Raw genomic sequence first — 19,383 nt, forward strand, 5'->3', positions numbered from 1 at the left:
TACTGGTAAGACACAAAAGATTACCATCACCAACGATAAAGGTAGATTGTCCAAGGAAGATATTGAAAGAATGGTTAACGAAGCCGAGAAGTACAAGGAAGACGATGAAAAGGAAGCCTCTAGAGTCCAAGCCAAGAACCAATTGGAATCATACGCTTACTCATTGAAGAACACCATCAATGACGGTGAATTGAAGGACAAGATTTCCGAAGAGGACAAGGAGAAGTTGTCCAAGGCTATTGAGGAGACTGTTACTTGGTTGGATGGATCTCATTCAGCCTCCACTGATGAGTACACTGACAAGCAAAAGGAATTGGAGTCAGTTGCTAACCCAATCATTAGTGGAGCTTATGGCGGTGCTGCTGGTGGTGCCCCAGGTGCTGGTGCTGGAGGATTCCCAGGTGGAGCTCCAGGCGGTGCCCCAGGTGGTGACGCAGGCGGTGCATCAGGTGGTCCAACTGTTGAAGAAGTTGATTAGAGGGATCAATAGTACATATATGTTTTGTATAAAATTTATAAATCTTTTCGTATAACATTAGAAGTATCTGCGTAAGAGCTCTGCCACTAGACAGAACAAACAAGCAAAAGTCCAATTACCAATCAAGATAATTCCAATGTGCCTGTCCAACTTCCAGGAGTTTCTGGGAACCTTGACACAGAGAACTACCATGTTACTGAATAAAACAACAATTGCAACAAGGACGGGTGATGTCAATGTCAACGTGTGGTTGCCGCCGATTATCAACCCACTGAATCCAAAGGAGCACAATGCCATCAATGGACTTCCAAAACAGGCAGCAAATGCCATAACAGGGAACCCCATTTGGGCAATTGTGTAATTGGTTATGAAATCACCTACTGAATTGCCCAATGCGAAAAGGGTGATACCTAGAAAATCATCGCTAAGGCGGTAGGCAGTTGACACAACTTGCAAGATGTTGATGATTTCGGTAGCGATGATTGATACCCAGGTGATTGATGCAACGAGGCCAAATATGGCGACAAAGTAATTTATTGCTGACATACGTTGAGGGAAGTTGCTTGAGGAAGTTGACGTTGGGTATAGTCTGAAAATGGCATAAGCTAGACCTAAGCTAGCTATGGAATGGAAAATAAGCTTCCAAATGAAATGCATGTGGGTATTTACCAGGAGGAAAATGAAGCAGCCGATGCCTGTTTGAACCACGAGTTGAATCTTTTCCTTCGAATAGTTAAATACATTATGGGCTGTGTTCGGTTTGTAATCTTGTTCGATTGTGAGCATGTTTGCATGGGTCCTGACAGGCGTTGATACTTTCACAATTAGTGATATTGGTAGCAAGAGCAAAAGCCTGAGTTTTTCACCAATTGGTTTGTCTCTGAAACGGGAAAGCTGGGGACAAAACAAATTTACAAGCTGCTCGTGCGGGGTCTCTTCTTGGTGGGCAATTTCTTCCGGCTCTACACCCCGAAGAGACGTCATTAGTTGTCTTTCGGTGTCTAATTGTATCGCTCCTCCCAAATTGGAATGCAATGATAGGTCTTCCATCAATTTCCGCAATCCGAAATTCCCCGTAGAGTTTGTGTTATAGCCCAAAGTTTCTCTTACATTGATATCATCAATGGTTGGTAATTGCGATACGCCATCGAGATAGATTTCATCAATGACCACTTCATCATCAGGTACATCTCCAAATTCACCTCGCGATCGTCTTTCTCTTAAAATTGCTTTGACTCGTGACTGTTGTCTTTTGTGGGAATAAACTGCCACTGATACGTAGCATATGTAAACACCAATCAATGTTATTGCAATGAATTTGGACAATTTGCCCACAATTAAACTCAACAAGATCAATGTGTAGACCGTGAAATACATTGCTACATCACGTTTGAATAAAACTTGTGGCACTTCAAATGGCTTGATGATCCCAATACACCCAATAACACAACTGCTGATGAATAGTGAAGCTCCAACCAATTCTGCCAATGCCAAATTGATCAGACCCATCTTAGTTGCTTCATATGTGCCAAAAATATCAGGAGCACTATTTCCAAATGCCAAAATCGTCAAGCCAGCTAAATTATCGGGGATTTTTAAAAATGATTTCGATATTGTATGAAGGTTAGGGCATAGGAACTCCAGGGCGGTGATTCCTAAAGAAACAAACATGTAAGCTAATGATACAAGTAATGGGATAAGAGCCCATCCATGGAATATTTTCAAGTCGCAGTAGTATAGGTTGTAGTAGTTGAACACACTGTCGTTGTTGCAATTGTCTTTGACGTATTGGCATTGAAGTGCGTACGGTTGAGTCGTGACTAGTGAACAATTGAACGGCGAGTTGGATAGCGATGAGACTTCGCTGGCGCTAAATACATTCTTTGCGAGCACAGTAGGTAGAAAGAGTGGTAATAGTAGTAGCTGTAGCTGTAGCGATGTGTGCTTCATGTGGATGTGTTGCGGAAAGGTAACTTCCATTTGTTTCTTGTCTCAAAACACATTTCAACGTGTTTTGTTTCGATCATATAGCCTTCCAACACTACAACGCAAAATAAAGTATATGCTAAGAATCGCTACTAGAGACAATCAATAGGCATCCAATAGGAAGAAGTCTTTACTGCTTAGTCTTTACTGCTTAGTATTTACTGCTTAGTATTTACTGCTTAGTCTTTACTGCTTAGTATTTACTGCTTAGTATTTACTGCTTAGTCTTTACTGCATATTTCTATACTTTACATTCCAACATCGACAAAAGTTCCTAAAAATGTACCATTGATCCTTGCACCATCCCCCATACGGACGCACGAAGGCAGTTCCTTAGAAACGAAGCAAAAGTCCGCTCAACACATGGGATGCTGCACCCAAGATCAATTGTAGGTTTGTTCTCCAGTCCATCGCAAAAGGAAAAAAAAAAGGCACACTAAGGTCCCATTCCTTTTTCCTACAACAATATCCGAAATGGTCATGGGTCAAGAATGCCACAAAGGGATTCAACCTCTAAAGAATGCTTTAGCGTTGTGGATGGCTGTGATTTTTTGCGTTAAAGAAGAAAAGAAAGTGAAAGCGAAGTTGGAGAAATTTTTAACCACCGATTTGAAAAATTTATACGCAGAGATGATCCCTACCAAGGATACACGACCTCTTTTTTTTGATGGAGGCTCTTAGTGGCTCCAGTTAATAGCAACAAGATTATACTAGCAAAGAGATGGCGCGAAGCAGGTAATTGCAAATGTTTGTGACTCGTATTTATTAATCCTATTTACAAGAGTCCTTCTGTTTACCGATAGTTGCTGTCCTAACCTGCCAAAACCTAATTGTCCTTTTCAATTCTGGCCAAGATTTCCTTGTCAGTATATAACAAGTATTCCTCTTCACCGACCTTGACTGGGTTTCCACCAAATGAAGGCAATAAGACTTGGTCACCAGCTTTAACTGAAACTGGAATGTTTTGTCCAGTAGTAGTATTGGTAATACCAGGTCCAACAGAAATAACGACACCTTGATTCAACTTCTCTTGGTTCTTCTCTGGGATGTAAAGACCACTAGCAGTTTTGTTGGATGGTTTCAATCTTTGTACCAAGACTCTGTCAAACAAAGGTTTCAAAGCTTGAGCTGATTTCAAAAGAGTCGACTGGAAAAAATGTTAGTACATCTTAAATCGGTGTTAGGCATTGAAAGAGGCTCCTTCGCTTCGTCTACATACCATTTTTAGTGTGTTTGCAATTGATGCGTTGATAGTTAGTGATATCTACAGGTAAATTTTCTCATCGAACCCCATGGAATTTTTCAATTTATACAACTTTTCCAGTAACCAAAGCGCACGACTTTTTCTTTAACTTTCTAACTTAGATACTTATCCAAAGGTTCACCCAAAACTTTCTCAATAACTCTCACCAACCCTTCTCTTACTTCTAGCTCCACATACTCATCTTCATCTTCTAGTAGCTCGGCAATATGTGGCACCAATGTTGGCAAGTAAGTTAGCCACAGCTCTCCCATTTTCTGGAAAATCGTTTTGAGCGTACGAATTGTCCATATCTTGGTATTGGAAGAGTTTTCATTGTCATAAGAAACAAACTTGATCAATGACTTCAATATGTGTTCGTTGTATTCTTTGGATGAAACATCAGACACAAGCGCACTGATTGCCTTGACCAAATACTTCCCGATTGGATCTTCGATGTTGCACAACTGATCCAAAAGTGGTTGAACAATACCCTCGTATCTACCTTCTTGCGACCAATACTCATCTTGATCGTAATTGAATGAAGATGTCAACGAGATTAATATGATTCTGCGGAGACTGGTGTCTTGAAGAGTGCCATTAGCGAAATCACCAAGTACCGACGAAGTTGCATCAATCAAGTATGAATAGTAGGATGTGACAATACTTTTTAGTTGCTCTTGCAACTTATTGAAAAAACGATAAAATGAAATCAATCTTGACGTGTGGTTTATTTCCAATGTGCTGCCCTCTCCTGTCGTTGCCCAGCGAACCAAATTGGCAAACAATGGACGGAAACTCTTATCGTTGAGTTTCATAACAAAGGATATAGCACATGAGTGGAATGAGCTCTCGATTCTTCCAATAGTATTGTGATCGAACTTGTCACCCTCCAAGTGAGAATATTCTCTAAACTCAAATGACTGCATCAACAACTTGAAAAACATTGACGCTTGTTGCGTTGCTTCCTTCTTTTCCAATTTCTCAATTGCCGACTCCAAAGTATTCAAGTATAATCCAATATCTGCTGCATTATCAGTCTTGTAAAAACCCTTGTTTATCCAAATACTGCATAAAGATTTCAAGACTAATCCGGCCTCCATATGATTAATGATTAAATTCAATACCGCCGACTTGATCAGGTTCTCGGTCAAGTCACTCTTCAATGTTGTGATCAAAATTGAATCCAACGTTGTAACCATGAACGCTGACATCTTCTTGATGTAGCTTGAAAGCAATAATAACACCGACTCCTGGACTAACTTGGAACCCTCGTTGTCATTTTCCGTAGTCGATTCCCAAAGCTTTAAAGCTGGAGGAACAATCTTGGGGAAAAGGCCAAGAGTTTTGACTCCAAAAATGTTGACGACACTGATAATGGCGTTTATGGCAGCAACGATTGCTTCTGATTGAGAACTTAATAAACCGCACTCTGAGGTGAATACGCCCAAGGATTCCAACATGAACTTAGACATTTCTTTGACAATGAAATCTGCATTGGTAACCCCTAACTTACGTGTCACAATAGCAAACGTATTCAAGTACGCTTGTTGCAATTCAGCATCAATGTTCCTGCGAATGCCCTTGATCAATACACTGAGCAATCGTTCAATAATGGAGTTTCCAATTTTTGTATACGCATCAAAACTAATCTCATCTTCGAATTTGCTTGCTGATAATACAGCATAGTTTTTAGCTACTTTGATAGATGTGGTATCACTCAATTTATCAACATCCAAAAACTCAACAATCGAGTCAATAAAGTTGGCCAACGGTAACAAGTCCAATAAATTGGTTAAAATACCATACAATGCCGAACAAATTGGTTTGTATGGATGTTCATTGGAAAACATTTCAAGTTCAGACAAGATGAAATTAGTGAGGTCTTTAAACTTGGTCAATATTTCTTGCTTTGCGTTTTCATCATCAAGCAAAACCAAGGCAATTTTGCTCTTGAGCGACAAGGCATCAAATCTAGACGAGTCAAGGCGTAAAATGATATTGAAGTACTCAAAGAGTGAAGCCCTCAACCTCAAACATTCACCATCGGTAAGCCCAACAATAGCATTTCCATAGACTGGTCTTACTTTTAAAGCATCATAGTCATCGGAGTTAATTTCCAATTGCTTTATTGGAAGTGCCTTGACTAATTGGGTGAAATTGACAAGTCCAATCAACTGATCCTCAGCCGTGAATGATTTCAAATAGCTCTCAACAAATCCAACAATAGCCTCAGTCTCATCCAATCTCCTCTTTTGATTGAGTTGGACAAATTGCTGACCCAATAAAAACAAAACAATGTGCATGGAATCAGAACAGCCCAACGTTTGAGTCAATGCGACAAAAAGCTTGACCCTACGATGTGTAGGAATATGGCTGAAAGCAGCACTAAAACTGGTCAATAAAAACTCAATCTCTGAGCCAATAGATCCCGAAGAATTGGCAGCCAAGGCAGGAATAACTTTCGAAACAGTTTGCTGTAATGCATTGTTTGAAAATTCATCATCTTGTCTAATTGTATGTGCTCCCATAAAGGTGAAAATAGGCATGACTGAATGCAAGATAATCTCCGGCGACAATGTAGCCAACTCTGAAATGACCAACAATAATCTGTTTTGCACCTGTGGAGAGCTTGAATTTCTAATAGAGTTGACTATCAAGTCGGCCCTAATTGAATTGGAATCAAACTTGAGATTTTCACCACTGTTCTTCATGTTGGTGATATCTAAGAGCAAACAACTAGCCAACACCTCTTGCGTGTACAAAACGGGTAAGTTTCCATCGTTGCCCAAGTAGTCCAAATCAGTCAATATATTGAATAAAACCTTCAACAATTTTGGATCGGAGAAAGTGACATCCTTTCGTAACTTAGTTTCCAACACTTCCAACAAGATGGCCAATTTCCTAATATGTAACGCAGCCAAGCTGGTAACATCGTCCTTTGCCATTGCTTGTTTGGTTGAGTTTGATGATCTCCTTCTACGTTTGACAACACCTTGTTCTGGTGATTTTTCTCCAATTTGTACATTTCCTAATGCTTGCAAGAAAATATCCGAGCTCAACTTGATCTCATGCAAAGTTATCATTGGGTCAAATGGCACATATTCATCGTTGACGAGTAACTCAATCAATTTGTTGACAACTTGTAGTTGAGCTTCTATGGAGAATAGCTGAAATACATCCCTAACACGTTGTTCAACAACTTCCTGAATTCCAGAACCACTGTCTAATCCTTTGGCCAACCATTCAGATTCCCTTGAGGCCGTTTCGCTCGAAATTTTCTTACCTCCAACTAACCCCACCAATGCTTGATCAATGGCGACAAAGTTTTCAATACTTGCGCTCTTTGCTTGCAATTGCCAATCTTGTCTGCGTTCAGTGTAAGGACAAACATCAGTAGTCCAAAAGAATAGTCTTTCATCACCACTAAATTTGCACAATTCGCTTCCAATCTGCCAGGCTCTTCTTTTAAAGACAACTGGTAATTGCGATAATGCCCATTGAGAAAGGATAAATGTCTTGTACACGGCACCTAAACTCTTTTTCCCGTGCTTAACCAGGAAGCTAGAACTTACCAAGTGCGTGGTCTTTGATCGGTCAAACACTGCATCATCTAAAGCGTTACCTTCCGTTAAATAGTTGAACAAGGTTAAAGCGTCTTGGGGTGATATCATCTTCTTCTCTTCTGCAGAACTGTAAATTAAATCTTCCATAAACAAAGTTGTCTTGACCTTCTTTTGTTCCGAGTGAATTTCTTTTGAGATGGAGGCAATTGTTCTCACAATTTGGGAAATCGTCATACGTTCACCCTTTGATTCAGCATAGAGTCCCAATAAAAGTAAGGGAACCATCAAGTAAAAGTCTGTTTTAGCATCTGATGACTCCTTAATCTTTGAGGTTATAGCCTTGAGAGAGTTAACTCTGATACTAATTGGCACAGACGGAGTGAACCCAGTTCGAAGCAAAAAGGTCACTGCAATACCTGGTGTTTGGAACACCTTATGACAAAACTTCAATATCGCATTCTTCTGTGAAGACACTTTAATAGTTGAGCACAATTTCAATAACGATGATAATACCCCCTCAAAGTCTGAGTCATTACGGGCATCCAAGTACGTTGATGTGTGAGTCTTTATTCCTCCAAAGTCAAAAGCTTCAACCGTCTCATCTACAACCTCATCAACTACATCTTCCTCTATGATGCCGGCATTTTCTTCAGCCACAGCTTCGGTGATTGTTGATTGCAACCTAAGCTCCAAATCAGTCAATTGCAAATCATGCTTAGTGAGAATCTCTTCAAATTGTGTCCGAGCTTCCTTGATAATGAATTTGACGACATCAACAAGAGCCAACCTCTCATTTTCTTTCAAAGCAGTATTTGAAGCAATAAAACTAATAACATTTTCAGTGACAAAATGTGATAGAGCAGCGTCATCGAGATTGATCAATTCAAGTAACTGCACAGATTGGCTAGTTGGGAAGGTAGACACAAAGTAGTACGACAAAAACCTGTCTACTTTGAACTTTGCCAATTTCAAATCTCTCAAGACCTCCACAACTTGGTGATTCAACAACAAGTGACTGAAAGTGTCCTTGTTGACCACAAATTCTGTATTAGAATTCCACAACTGCACCAACAATGTTAATGTTGGTTTGAGCAAACTTCCAGAAACACATTCCTTGTCTTTGCAAATCGCCACGGTCAATGAATTTACAAGCTCAGGATTCAATGAAACAACAGATGAAGTCACGGACAAGATTGAAAAAGCAGTGAGCTTCAATTCTGAAATTTGGAAATGCGTGCCACTCGATTCATGCTTGAGCAATAAATCAACAGTTTCTAAAACCACTGGAATAAGATAATCATTCAACTTTTCCAGGTTTTTCGACAATGATGCAAGAATTTGAATCGTAATTGACAAATAAAACACCAATTGCTCTTTATAAATAGTGCGGTTCTTGATCAGATCATTAAAAAATGAAGTGTAGAATTTGAACAACGCCTCGTCACTATAAAAAGCCCTGAAAAGTGATTGCAAAGGAGGACTTTTCAATCGGTCCTTGAAGCTGCTCAACCACTCAAAAATCTTGGGAATATTCTGTTTAGGAATCACATTCAAAACCTTGACAAAGATAGGTTGTTGGTAATACGGTAATACCGACAAAACCAAACACTCTGAATTGTGAATGTTTGCTTGGAATCTCCTAACCAACCACTCACTAGCAGTGAGGGCGGCAGTGAAATTATAATATGGGCCCAATAATGTGAAAAAGGCGTTGATATTGGCATTTACTTGTTGAATAACATCTTCAGTTTGTACATTTCTGTCAAAGTTTATCGAGTCGGTTGCAAATAGTGAAGCTCGAAACTTGTTGAACCTGGTGTCTAACTCGCATAATTCATCGAGTCCGTCGATTGCAATTTGATGGATATATTCATAATCTTGTGTAGATGCAACCTTGGGCTCGAAAATCAACGAGCGAGAGTGTATTTTTGACCTTTGCTGTCTATTCAACGCAACGGACGCAGTCTTTTCATTGATCGACTTTAACTGAGACGCTAAGCTAGACATTGTGATTACTGTGAGTTGATATAGTCTGATAACGCGATGGGATCTCTTTCGCCTTTTTTTTTTTTTTTTTTTGCACCAAAGGACGATGAGATGCCTTTTTTGTGCGTAGAGAATACATCTACTCAATCAAAGCCGACAGTTCACCGACCGTGTATTATATGCCTACGTACTTCTACAAAAGCTTCATCAACGGGTTAGTGAATCGATGCGCTATAAAATTCCTTCAACCCTTCGTCATAGCCCTGCTCCCATTCCCAAATGTTCTTTTGAGAACCCTTTTTGTTGGAAAGAGCTTCCAGTAATCTCGATCTTTTCAAAGCTTCCTTTCTTCCAATCCTTGAGCCGTTAAATTTTGCAAAAGAGTCCGCATCTTTCCAAGCAGTGGTGAATCCATCTTTAAATAAATCCGGTTCATACTTTCCTTTTGGATCTTGTTCTTTCCAGTAATTAGCATGGTTGTTGGTTGCATTGTCCGCAGCTTGCTTAAATTGGTCATCAGAAGGTGGATTAGATGGTTTAGGGAAGGGTTTGAGTGCTCCCTTATCAGTCATGGTTTTGAAATCCCACTCACCACCGTTTCCTGATTGAAATTTATAGGTCCAAAAGTAAGATCCACTTGCTCTCTCGCCAATTGCTTTGAGCTCATGTTGGCCGTATTTCACAACCAAATCATCTCTATTGCCCTTTGTATGATCCCATGTTTGCTGGTCCAAAACACAGGACCATTCGCCTACAATAAAATCAACACCTTTTCCGTCGTCATTCAAGTTGGTCAACACGTCACCGTTCAAATCATCAGTAATTTGTTCTGCCGACTTTTTCTTATCGGAGTCTGAGAAACAGCGATAAACATGGTCATCCACAACGACACCAATATAGCCATCATCACCTTGCTCTTGTTGGACCCATTTGACCCATTGGTCTGGCCACCAGCCATCAGAAATCACTACTGGGATCAGCTTGTCGCTCTTTCTCACCTCTGTAATTGCTGCGGCATAGTATGTAGATTGCTTTTTAGGTGGATCGGCAAATTCTGCTTCATTCACAACTTGAATACCGGCAATGTTTTCGTAATTTTTCAAATCGTTGGCAATCCATCCCAGCAATCTTGCCATTTCCAATTGTGCTTTATCGTCTTTCCAGAATCCACCTTTGGTACCACTTTCACCAGAGTGACCAGAGTCGTTGGCCCCACCTGGCAAGCCATGGATATCAATCAAGATCGAAATTTGGTGTTTCAGAGCAGGCTCAATGTAGTTCTTCTTGATGATGGACCATGCATTGGCATACACTGCCTTGTATTTTTCAAATTTGAATCCAGAAGTAAAATTTCCACCATCGACATCCCAATATCCAATTGGTAATCTGACTGAGTTAACTTGGTGGTCTGCCAACCATTTCCAATCGTCATCGGTCACATAGCTGGTCCAGTGGCTTTCAAATTTGGCTCTAGTATCATCAACACCATGCTTTTCAACCAACGAAGACACTGCATCCAATTCGGCATCACCTTTGGTTTCAGAAAACAAATCTCCGAAGATCCACTTTTCCAAAACAAAACTAGATCCAAAGTTGACCCCATAGTTCAATCTGGATTGGTAAATTTGCTTTGTACTTGGTGGTTTACCTGAATTAACTGCAGGATCTGCATCGGGAATGTTTGATGCTCTGCTTTTCAACTTTAATTTTGCGAATGGGTGCTGCATTTTAATGTGTAGTTTCGAAGGATAGAATTAGATCTAAACCGGGACCAATTGAAATGTATTTATAATGAAATATAGCTCAGCCTTGTGGGTACTCCTTTTTTTGGGAGGGGTGGGAGATGGAATGACTTGAATAATTTCGTATCCCCCTTTTAGTGGTTAAACGCATGATTGCTCTTGGGGTATATTTTTGATTGCTGCAGAGTAAAGTTATACTCTTACACAAAATCAAAGGTTAAATACCCGATCTTTGGACCTTGTCGTATTTCTTGTTTCTAGAAAATAGACACTACGACAGAAACACGTCTACGACAATCAAAAAAGTCTGCTAGCTTCACCTACCACAAGCTAGCTCTTCAACTGTCCTCGAAATGGAACATACGCCAATTCCCTCTGATTGGTCGCCGTATTTTAAACGGTTATTTTTGGTGTTTCATGAAATAAACAAGCATGCCACTTTCTTTGCTTCCCATTCACGTAGTATCATTCCTTCAGTGCAATTATTCCAGAAATTGAACAAGACGATAACAACTACAGATTTAGCAACCATTAAGTTCTTGTTTCCAGAAGATGAAATCTTTTTCGATTACGTGGATGAAAACCAAATTATGGTTTCATTTGTGGAGGAGGTGAAATTTGGCAAAAAAGGATATGACCAAACACCTGTGGCCGACAAGTTTGAGGATGATAACCAGCAGCAATCGAAACAGATCCTCATCTTTGATTTTCAGGACGTGAAAATACACGGAATAGGGAAAATGGTAAAAGGTAGAAAGAGAATGAAAGTGGATACCAAGCCAAAGGAATTCGAGACTTCTACCAGACAGGGCTTCTTCCTCAATAGCACTAATTGTGCCTTGAAGCCATTAGATAGAGATAACTTAACTAAAATAATTCAAGGGAGAGATAGTCGATTTAAGCAATTAATCTTAAATTTTATTAAGGATTTCGATGATATAGAACGAGCTGAGGAAGTTTTGTCAAAGGGTGCCTTGAAGTTGATTCCGGAGAAACCAGTTTTAGACGATTTAGTGAAGGTGCTAGAAGGTAGGGAAGACGTTGTTGCTCAAGACAATACCTCCTACACAGCTGATGAAATGATTGAAACGTTGAAGAAATCCAGAGCATACGCTGACCAGATAGTGTCGGTTCATAAGTTAAATGGCACCCAACCACCACAATTTCAAGCGTTATCAAGTGCCATATCTAACAGTCTTCACCTGGAACTAAGAGATGCATTGTTAGCGGCAAAGGAGATCTCCATAGATGGTGGCCTTTACACCCACCAAGCGCAAGCATTAGAGTCGCTCTTGGATGACTCTAGCGATGCACATCTAATAGTTAGCACTCTGACGGCATCAGGAAAATCGCTTATATACCAACTACCAGTACTCAATTCTATTTTGTGGGATATAACTAATGGTTTGAAAGGAAGACATACAACGGCATTATTTATTTTTCCAACCAAAGCTCTAGCCCAAGATCAAATTAAACAATTTCAGTTATTTTTAAACCGTCTACCGAGCAACTCTCGACGGCCTATAGTTATCAACACTTATGATGGCGATACGCCTTTTACTGAAAGAGTCAAAATACAGCATGAATCGGACATACTTTTCACAAACCCTGACACTATTCATGCCTCGATTCTACCTAATAGTAACTTTCAATCTTGGCGAGAATTCATAAAAGGGCTCAAATACGTTGTTGTTGATGAGCTACATATCTATAAGGGAACCTTTGGTATAAATGTGGGCTATGTTATGGCACGTCTTTCAAGGATCAAAGATAGAATTTGCCCAGATGAACGGGGTCTTCGATTTGTATCTTGTTCCGCAACTATAAATAATCCTGTTCAACACTTTAAAACAATTTGCGCAATACCAGAGGAACTGGAAGTCATACATGTATATAACGATGGAAGTGCCAGGTGTGAGAAAAAAATGCTTGTGTGGAATCCACCGGTGTTAATGAATAACCGTGGTGAAAGGGGCCCCATGGACTCCAATAGCCAATTGATAACAAGGGTGAGTCCTATTTTTGAACTGGCCAGACTTTTACTTACTCTCTTGACTGAGATGCCAAGTCTCAAGATCATTGTATTTTGCCCTATCCGGGTGGTTTCAGAAATGATGATGAGGGAAGTCCGATCACTTTTACAAAAGTCGCCTTATTCCAAACTGGGACTAACCCAGAGCGATATAATGTCGTATCGTGGCGGATATAGTAAATCTGACCGACGTATTATCGAAAAGAAGATGTTTGATGGGCAACTACGTGCTATAATTGCTACAAATGCATTGGAGTTGGGTATAGACTTGTCCGACTTGGATGTTGTCATCACTTGTGGGTTCCCCATGCTGAAACTGAATTTGCATCAACAATTTGGTAGAGCAGGTAGAGGAAAAGGAGTGAGGGGAAGTTTGGTTGTGTTTGTGCCAAGTAGGTCTCCTGTAGATCAGTACTACATCGAACACGCTGATGAGTTGGTAATCAATACCTATGAAGATTTGTGTGTGGATAGCTTGCGCGACATGGAACACGGACTGTTGATTCTAGAAAGGCACTTGCAGTGCGCTGCTTACGAGGATGCAATTGATGTGAATAGCGACTACAAGTGGTTCACCAAGGGCCGTAGCTTCAAAGCATTTGAAAAGATTTTGACAGCACATTTAGTGCAAGATATTGGTGACAGGTTTATTCCAAGTTCCAATTATATGCCCAAGCCATCAAAGTTGGTCTCTATTCGTGCCGTTGAAGATGACAGCGTAGCTGTGGTTGATATAACCAATAATAGAAATATCGTCATTGAGGAGGTCGAGCTTCTGCGAACCACATTCACCATTTACGAGGGAGGTATTTTCCTACACCAAGGGCAGCCGTATCTAGTTAAGGAATTTAATCACGATCAAAGGTATGCTAAGGTTGAAAGGGTCAATGTTGACTGGACGACATCACAAAGAGACTACACAGATGTAGACCCGGAGGAGGTAGAGTTGGTCAAACCGTTGGTTCCAGAAGGAAATGCGGTAGATATACCGGCGTTTTTTGGGCTTATCAAGATTACAATGTTGGTATTTGGCTTTTTCAAGGTCAATAGGAAAGAGGAAATTCTTGAGGTGGTTGAAGTCAACAATCCCCCGGTCATTGCATATGGCAAAGGTTGTTGGCTAAATGTTCCTAAAGCTGCTCTTGATATTATCAAAGCAAAACAACTTTCAGCAGCTGGTGGTATCCACGCTGCTGCACATGGAATCATGAATATGCTTCCCATATTCGTCAACTACTCTCAAGCTAATGCTAATTTGGGCGATTTTGAATTGGCAACCGAATGTAAAGCTCCGACAAAAGAGTTTAAATCTACGAAATCAGAACGCAAAAGACCAGCTAGATTAGTATTTTACGATACAAAGGGAGGCAAGAGCGGTTCAGGATACTCTTACAAAATATTTGAGTGTATTGATGAATTGATAAATTCTACATTTCACAGAATAATAAAGTGTGATTGTCAATGGGGCTGTCCTTTATGCATTGTCAGCAATGCATGCCGTGAGCAAATGCGTGTAATGTCTCGCCCGGCATCATTAATCATACTAGGATCATTCCTAGGATTGGATTTGGAAAAATTGGCTGACACGTTACCAAATGGTCCAGAGCCAGACATGCCACCAATCTTGCATGAAACTATAGTCAACAGTATGTCCAGTGTAAGGTTCTCGCCCAATGTGAGAATATTGAATATAGCCACAGAATAAAGCCGATCTTTTAAAAATTCAGTATTTTACTCGCTATCTTCCCCGTCACCGACGAACTCTTTCTACTAAGCTTCTGGCCAAGATTCTCCTTTGATGGTGGCTTGGGACTGAAACTTCTTGCACTCCAATCATCTCCCGAGTTTCTAACGTTATGCTTACCCCCATGTGATCCTCTTTTTGACGCCGTAGATGTGCTTGAAGTTCGCGATTGTATGTACAGCGGTCTAGGCGACGCAAACTCGTGGCTCGATGCCAGCAGTTGTTCAACTTGGAGGGCCGGCGAGCTTATGAGATGTTTGGGTTTGGCCAACCTGAATACGCTTTGTACTGGCTTGAGATATATCGACGCTAGAGAGCCAAAATTGAGCTCCAACTCTTCCAATATAGCAGGATTTATACTATCATTTTCAGATGTTATATGAGGATCCTGATTGAAAATGATGTCCTTTGTGTTTTCTTGAAATCCATTTTGGGAGCTACTAGCATATTCGGACGAAAGCAATCGCCAATATATGTAACCACGATCTCTGACGTCTGGATTGTTGGTCTCTTCTGTTGCCCATTTCAACACACCAAGAAGCATTTCTTCGCCATCTAGTGGGAAAATAAGGTAATACTTTGTGACTGCTGTCAACATTGCAAGTTGTACTTCAATGGGGTCATCGGTAAACGAAGTCATCAATTGCGATAAATGCTTTTTAGGAGTTACAATGCTTTTGCAAAATTGGCCAACCATCCAAATCATCGACACCTTTGCATCTGGCTCGTCAAAGATCTGACAATACTTTGTGAGCTCGTCGACAGCATAGTTATACCTACCGGGATATCGCCGTACGATATTCTTCACCACAACAGCTGCCTCTTGAACAATATAGGTAATCCCCGTTGAAATAAGGTCGCATAACACCTCGACACATCTTTCAGCTGCATTCTCTAATTTAACTGCCAAGTTTCCAAATGCTCTGATTGCTTTTCTTGCCATTGCCACATCCACTTCGGTAGCATACTCTTCAAGTTCGTCCAAAACCAGCTCAATGTTATTCTCGTTCGCTAATAGGTAAATGATTTCAAGCTTTGTATCCTTGACATAAATAGGGTCATCAAATCGGCAATAAAACATTTCGATATCAAATTGCACCAAGTTTTTCTTGCCAAGTAAGAGCAAAATGACATTCCTCAACACCAAAAACTGAGTCTCCGACGGCTTGGTAAGTAATGAGTTCAAGGAAGCACCGATACGCTTAGGAAGTATTGGGAAATGAAGTTCAGGGTTCCGCGCGTAGTTACTGTAGTAAATGATAATCTTTATCGCATTGAGCACCACTGCCGAATTTTCGTGCTGCAAAGATGGGAGTGCTGCTTCCATCAAGTCTAGAGCCTCGTTCTCAGTTTGTGGCACATAAGCCATGAGCGAGTTTAATAAATAAATTTGTTGCCATTCATTGGCTGTCCTCAACAATGAAATTAAAGTTAATGAATGGGCCTTATCAATCGTCAAATTCAAAGTCTTGCTCCTCTCAGTGATGGCGCTTAAAGCAGCTAAAGCTTCAGAAATTATCACCAGATCATCCTCATAGAGCAATTCATTCAATTCATCCACTAGTAATTCTCGTTCAGTTCGTGCTGGATCGTGTTGATGTAACCTTGCAATTGCATACGCCGCTGTTCGTTTCACATACGGATCCTTATCTCGAAGAGCTCTCTTTACTGAAGTAAAGCTGAGGTCCAAAAACGCAGGGAGATTGATGGAGGACATGGTCTTTATGGCCAAAGCTCGCAAGATTGGTGAATGCTCATCCTTAAATCGGTGTAAAAATGGGATGGCTTGTTGCGCATCGGGTGACAATAATGAGTAGCTCACCAAGTACTCACAGCAAATTTTCCTAACTTCTATATCGTCTAATTTCATTAAGGGGATCACGCCCTTCATCAAGGCTGCCATTTCATGGTTGTTTAATATCACATTTGCCAAAAGCTTTCGAAGAACAACCTTGATCCGATTTATCGGTTTAGATTTTTTGAAGGCCTGTTCAATCTCTGCTTGCAATTCTATGCTTTTTGACTTGGTGAATAGTTTGGCATCACTCATGCTTGTTAATGGTTGTACTTCGTATCGTTGATAAAAAAAATTGTCGGTGTTCGGAACATTCGATTACGCGGTTGGAAAAGTGTGTTTCCATTTTCTTTTTTCATAACCAAATCAAATCAATTCTATTGACTATATAGATATATATATATATATATGTATATAACTTTGTATAAGTATGCATTCACAGAACCATTTATAGCTTGACATAACCAGCAGCATATGAGACACTGCTATCCTTTGGCGACTTTGCATGGTTGCTCTGGGAATATCCAATCCACTTAAAAACATCGCCTCCCTCTTTCAACCCGTATTGTTCCAAGAGTTGCAACATCACAGCTATTGGTTTCTGCCCGCAGATCGTGTTGCCGGAAACACGAATATATTCTCTCCATTCAGAAGCAGATCCCTTCGAAGCAATTTGGAGTGCCATACGGTCCAACATCTCGATGGACTGGTACACGGGAATATCCTGCAGTCCCAACAGGTATCTCAATGAATGAATATCTGTTTCCAAGCTGTCCAAGGTCGCATCTCGATTGGCCAAGACCTTTGTGTAACCGAATCTTGACCCCCAGTGGCAAAAGTCGGAGCTAATGATAAAGTGATTCTCCTCATCCTGAATGTACGGATATAAAGCATCTACCAACTCATTCAGAAGCTCCAAGTCCATCCCACTGATAAGTATGGGTATAATTTTAGGCACACCGTGTTTAGAATTCTTTCCTTGGTGGTAGATAAATGGGGCATGCATTTCAAATGAGTGTTCGTCTTCATCAATCTCCTCAGACATCAATTTAAAAACAGGCTGGCCGTGTTTCTTCTTGAACTTTTTCTTGAGCAAATCGTTTATTGTTTCTTTGTCAACAGGTATGTCGCCCAAGGGGGTTTCATAGAAGTCAAAGGGGGAAAGCAAAGCCTTGTCCTTGAAATACACATGATGGGAAGGCCCTAGTAAAAACACCCTTTTAACAGTCGATGTGTCCCATGCATTAAACGCTTCACCTAATCTCTCTCCAGAGTAGGTGTATCCAGCATGAGGGCCAACCAAAACTCTGGCTCCATTTACTGTCTTGTTCGCCGCCACATTGCCCGATTTCTGCGCTGCGAGTATCAATGCTTGTATTTGTGATTGAAGGGTCTTTGGATCACCACTGTACCACGAGCCAGCATGTGTAGCTTGACGGACAGTCATGAGGCGTAGAAAAAACGAAGTGTATAATATTTTGTTAGTATTAGAGAGAAAAGATCGGGTAGTTTATCTTATCGGCCTTTGTTCTTGCCTTCGGGCAGTGTCACATTATTTCAACCACGCATTTGATTTTACGACACGAGTGGGAAAAGTTTCCACAACAAACTAAACGGGGTAGTTTGCAAGGCAACGGATACCGAGTACGGTTTACATTCCATTGTACTATGAAGACCCGAGAAGAGTCTGTTTTATACTCCGTTCTAACGGATAGGAGAATTCTGTAATACTATACAGTGTTAAATGGCTCGATCGGCACGCGGACTTATAAGTAGCCGTAACCGTTAACCGATGTACCAATCGGAAAAATAAAAAATTCATGTTTGTTTTCTTTTTCATGCAGAAACCCGGTTCAAGCTACAAAGATAGAAATAGTTTTAGCTTTGACTACGCCGGTGATCACTGCAAGCCTGGGTTTCTGCTACAATCACGGTCTATTTGCAAAGTTGTCTATTCATCTATTTGGTTATTTCTAATGTCCATTGGTTGGTTAACAACTCTTCATCTCCTTCATAATAAGTTGAAAAGGCCTGGTACACACCTCTTGTCACCCATCCACCTGGTGATACTTCTTCTTCGGTCTCAACTTCGTATACCTCAGTTTCAGATGGCTCACGGGTACCCAACTCAACCATCTTCGTTTTGAATGGAATTCCACCTTTCTTGACCACTTGCTTGTAACGCAAGTTTTCCATCTTCCTGTTCTTGACCTTAAACTTGACAGTGGTGTGGAACTTAGCTCCACCTGGGATTTTTACATGGAGAGGCTCAGTTCTTCCTTCAAGTTCGATAACCTCTGGTTCCTTGCCCTCGACATGTACCACGTTTTGGAATGGAGTGAAATCTGGGTGTGGTGTAGTGTTCATTATAAAAGTTGATTGATTATGCTCAGCGAATTTGTTTTTGAGAAGCAAAACAGGTTCAGAAAGTAGGTGATTTGGTGCTATATTTATAGAAGACCAGAGTTTGTCCTCGGTTCAACTTGTTCTTCTCTAAGAACAATAGAAATGGTAAACGCGCTAGAGTAAAGCATGCAGGACAATATTAGACGTTAAAATTTTTCAAACACGTCAAACATCAACTCTCGCATTCTTTAAATGGGGGATACAACGTTTATGTTTGAGTTGTTAAGAGACGGTGACTCATACGACAGTATTAGCTCTATGTCGTTTACACGGCTCTCGGTAAAAAGAAAAAAACTCTTGACATTAGCACCATCTAACCGCGACAATAGAGCAACCTAAAGCGTGTTTTAAATTTGTGCTACTTTGTCTCTAAGTTGGGGAAACATTACACTAAACCACTGCCCCACA

The 19,383-nt window shown here is 40.6% G+C and overlaps 9 protein-coding genes across 9 annotated transcripts; 2 read left to right on the top strand and 7 right to left on the bottom strand. All coding sequences in view use genetic code 12, as the record gives it.

Moving 5' to 3' along the window:
* Positions 1–478, top strand: CANMA_004441 (SSA3; the record flags this gene model as incomplete). The annotated part of the gene is made up of 1 exon (XM_051816718.1): positions 1–478. A coding segment is annotated over one exon (478 nt), but the record flags the coding sequence as incomplete, so codon positions are not given.
* Positions 479–535: 57 nt separating this feature from the next.
* On the bottom strand, positions 536–2,428 carry CANMA_004442 (uncharacterized protein; the record flags this gene model as incomplete). Its single annotated transcript, XM_051816719.1, has 1 exon — positions 536–2,428. One exon carries the CDS (start codon positions 2,426–2,428, stop codon positions 536–538), a length of 1,893 nt encoding a protein of 630 aa, XP_051669938.1.
* Positions 2,429–3,290: 862 nt separating this feature from the next.
* Positions 3,291–3,686, bottom strand: CANMA_004443 (uncharacterized protein; the record flags this gene model as incomplete). The annotated part of the gene is made up of 2 exons (XM_051816721.1): positions 3,291–3,611; positions 3,684–3,686. The coding sequence occupies 2 exons, from the start codon at positions 3,684–3,686 to the stop codon at positions 3,291–3,293; spliced, it is 324 nt and encodes a 107-aa protein (XP_051669939.1).
* A 134-nt stretch (positions 3,687–3,820) lies between these two features.
* Positions 3,821–9,277, bottom strand: CANMA_004444 (snoRNA-binding rRNA-processing protein; the record flags this gene model as incomplete). Its single annotated transcript, XM_051816722.1, has 1 exon — positions 3,821–9,277. One exon carries the CDS (start codon positions 9,275–9,277, stop codon positions 3,821–3,823), a length of 5,457 nt encoding a protein of 1,818 aa, XP_051669940.1.
* A 194-nt stretch (positions 9,278–9,471) lies between these two features.
* Positions 9,472–10,983, bottom strand: CANMA_004445 (17-beta-hydroxysteroid dehydrogenase-like protein; the record flags this gene model as incomplete). Its single annotated transcript, XM_051816723.1, has 1 exon — positions 9,472–10,983. One exon carries the CDS (start codon positions 10,981–10,983, stop codon positions 9,472–9,474), a length of 1,512 nt encoding a protein of 503 aa, XP_051669941.1.
* Positions 10,984–11,351: 368 nt separating this feature from the next.
* CANMA_004446 (ATP-dependent 3'-5' DNA helicase) lies at positions 11,352–14,735 on the top strand (the record flags this gene model as incomplete). The annotated part of the gene is made up of 1 exon (XM_051816724.1): positions 11,352–14,735. One exon carries the CDS (start codon positions 11,352–11,354, stop codon positions 14,733–14,735), a length of 3,384 nt encoding a protein of 1,127 aa, XP_051669942.1.
* Positions 14,736–14,745: 10 nt separating this feature from the next.
* CANMA_004447 (uncharacterized protein) lies at positions 14,746–16,824 on the bottom strand (the record flags this gene model as incomplete). The annotated part of the gene is made up of 1 exon (XM_051816725.1): positions 14,746–16,824. The coding sequence occupies one exon, from the start codon at positions 16,822–16,824 to the stop codon at positions 14,746–14,748; it is 2,079 nt and encodes a 692-aa protein (XP_051669943.1).
* Positions 16,825–17,017: 193 nt separating this feature from the next.
* CANMA_004448 (uncharacterized protein) lies at positions 17,018–18,016 on the bottom strand (the record flags this gene model as incomplete). The annotated part of the gene is made up of 1 exon (XM_051816726.1): positions 17,018–18,016. The coding sequence occupies one exon, from the start codon at positions 18,014–18,016 to the stop codon at positions 17,018–17,020; it is 999 nt and encodes a 332-aa protein (XP_051669944.1).
* A 512-nt stretch (positions 18,017–18,528) lies between these two features.
* Positions 18,529–18,936, bottom strand: CANMA_004449 (uncharacterized protein; the record flags this gene model as incomplete). Its single annotated transcript, XM_051816727.1, has 1 exon — positions 18,529–18,936. One exon carries the CDS (start codon positions 18,934–18,936, stop codon positions 18,529–18,531), a length of 408 nt encoding a protein of 135 aa, XP_051669945.1.
* Between the last annotated feature and the right edge of the window lie 447 nt (positions 18,937–19,383).

The sequence above is a fragment of the Candida margitis genome (genome assembly GCF_024628925.1).
Source record: "Candida margitis strain CBS 14175 chromosome Unknown scaffold69, whole genome shotgun sequence".
NCBI lineage: Eukaryota > Fungi > Ascomycota > Pichiomycetes > Serinales > Debaryomycetaceae > Lodderomyces > Lodderomyces margitis.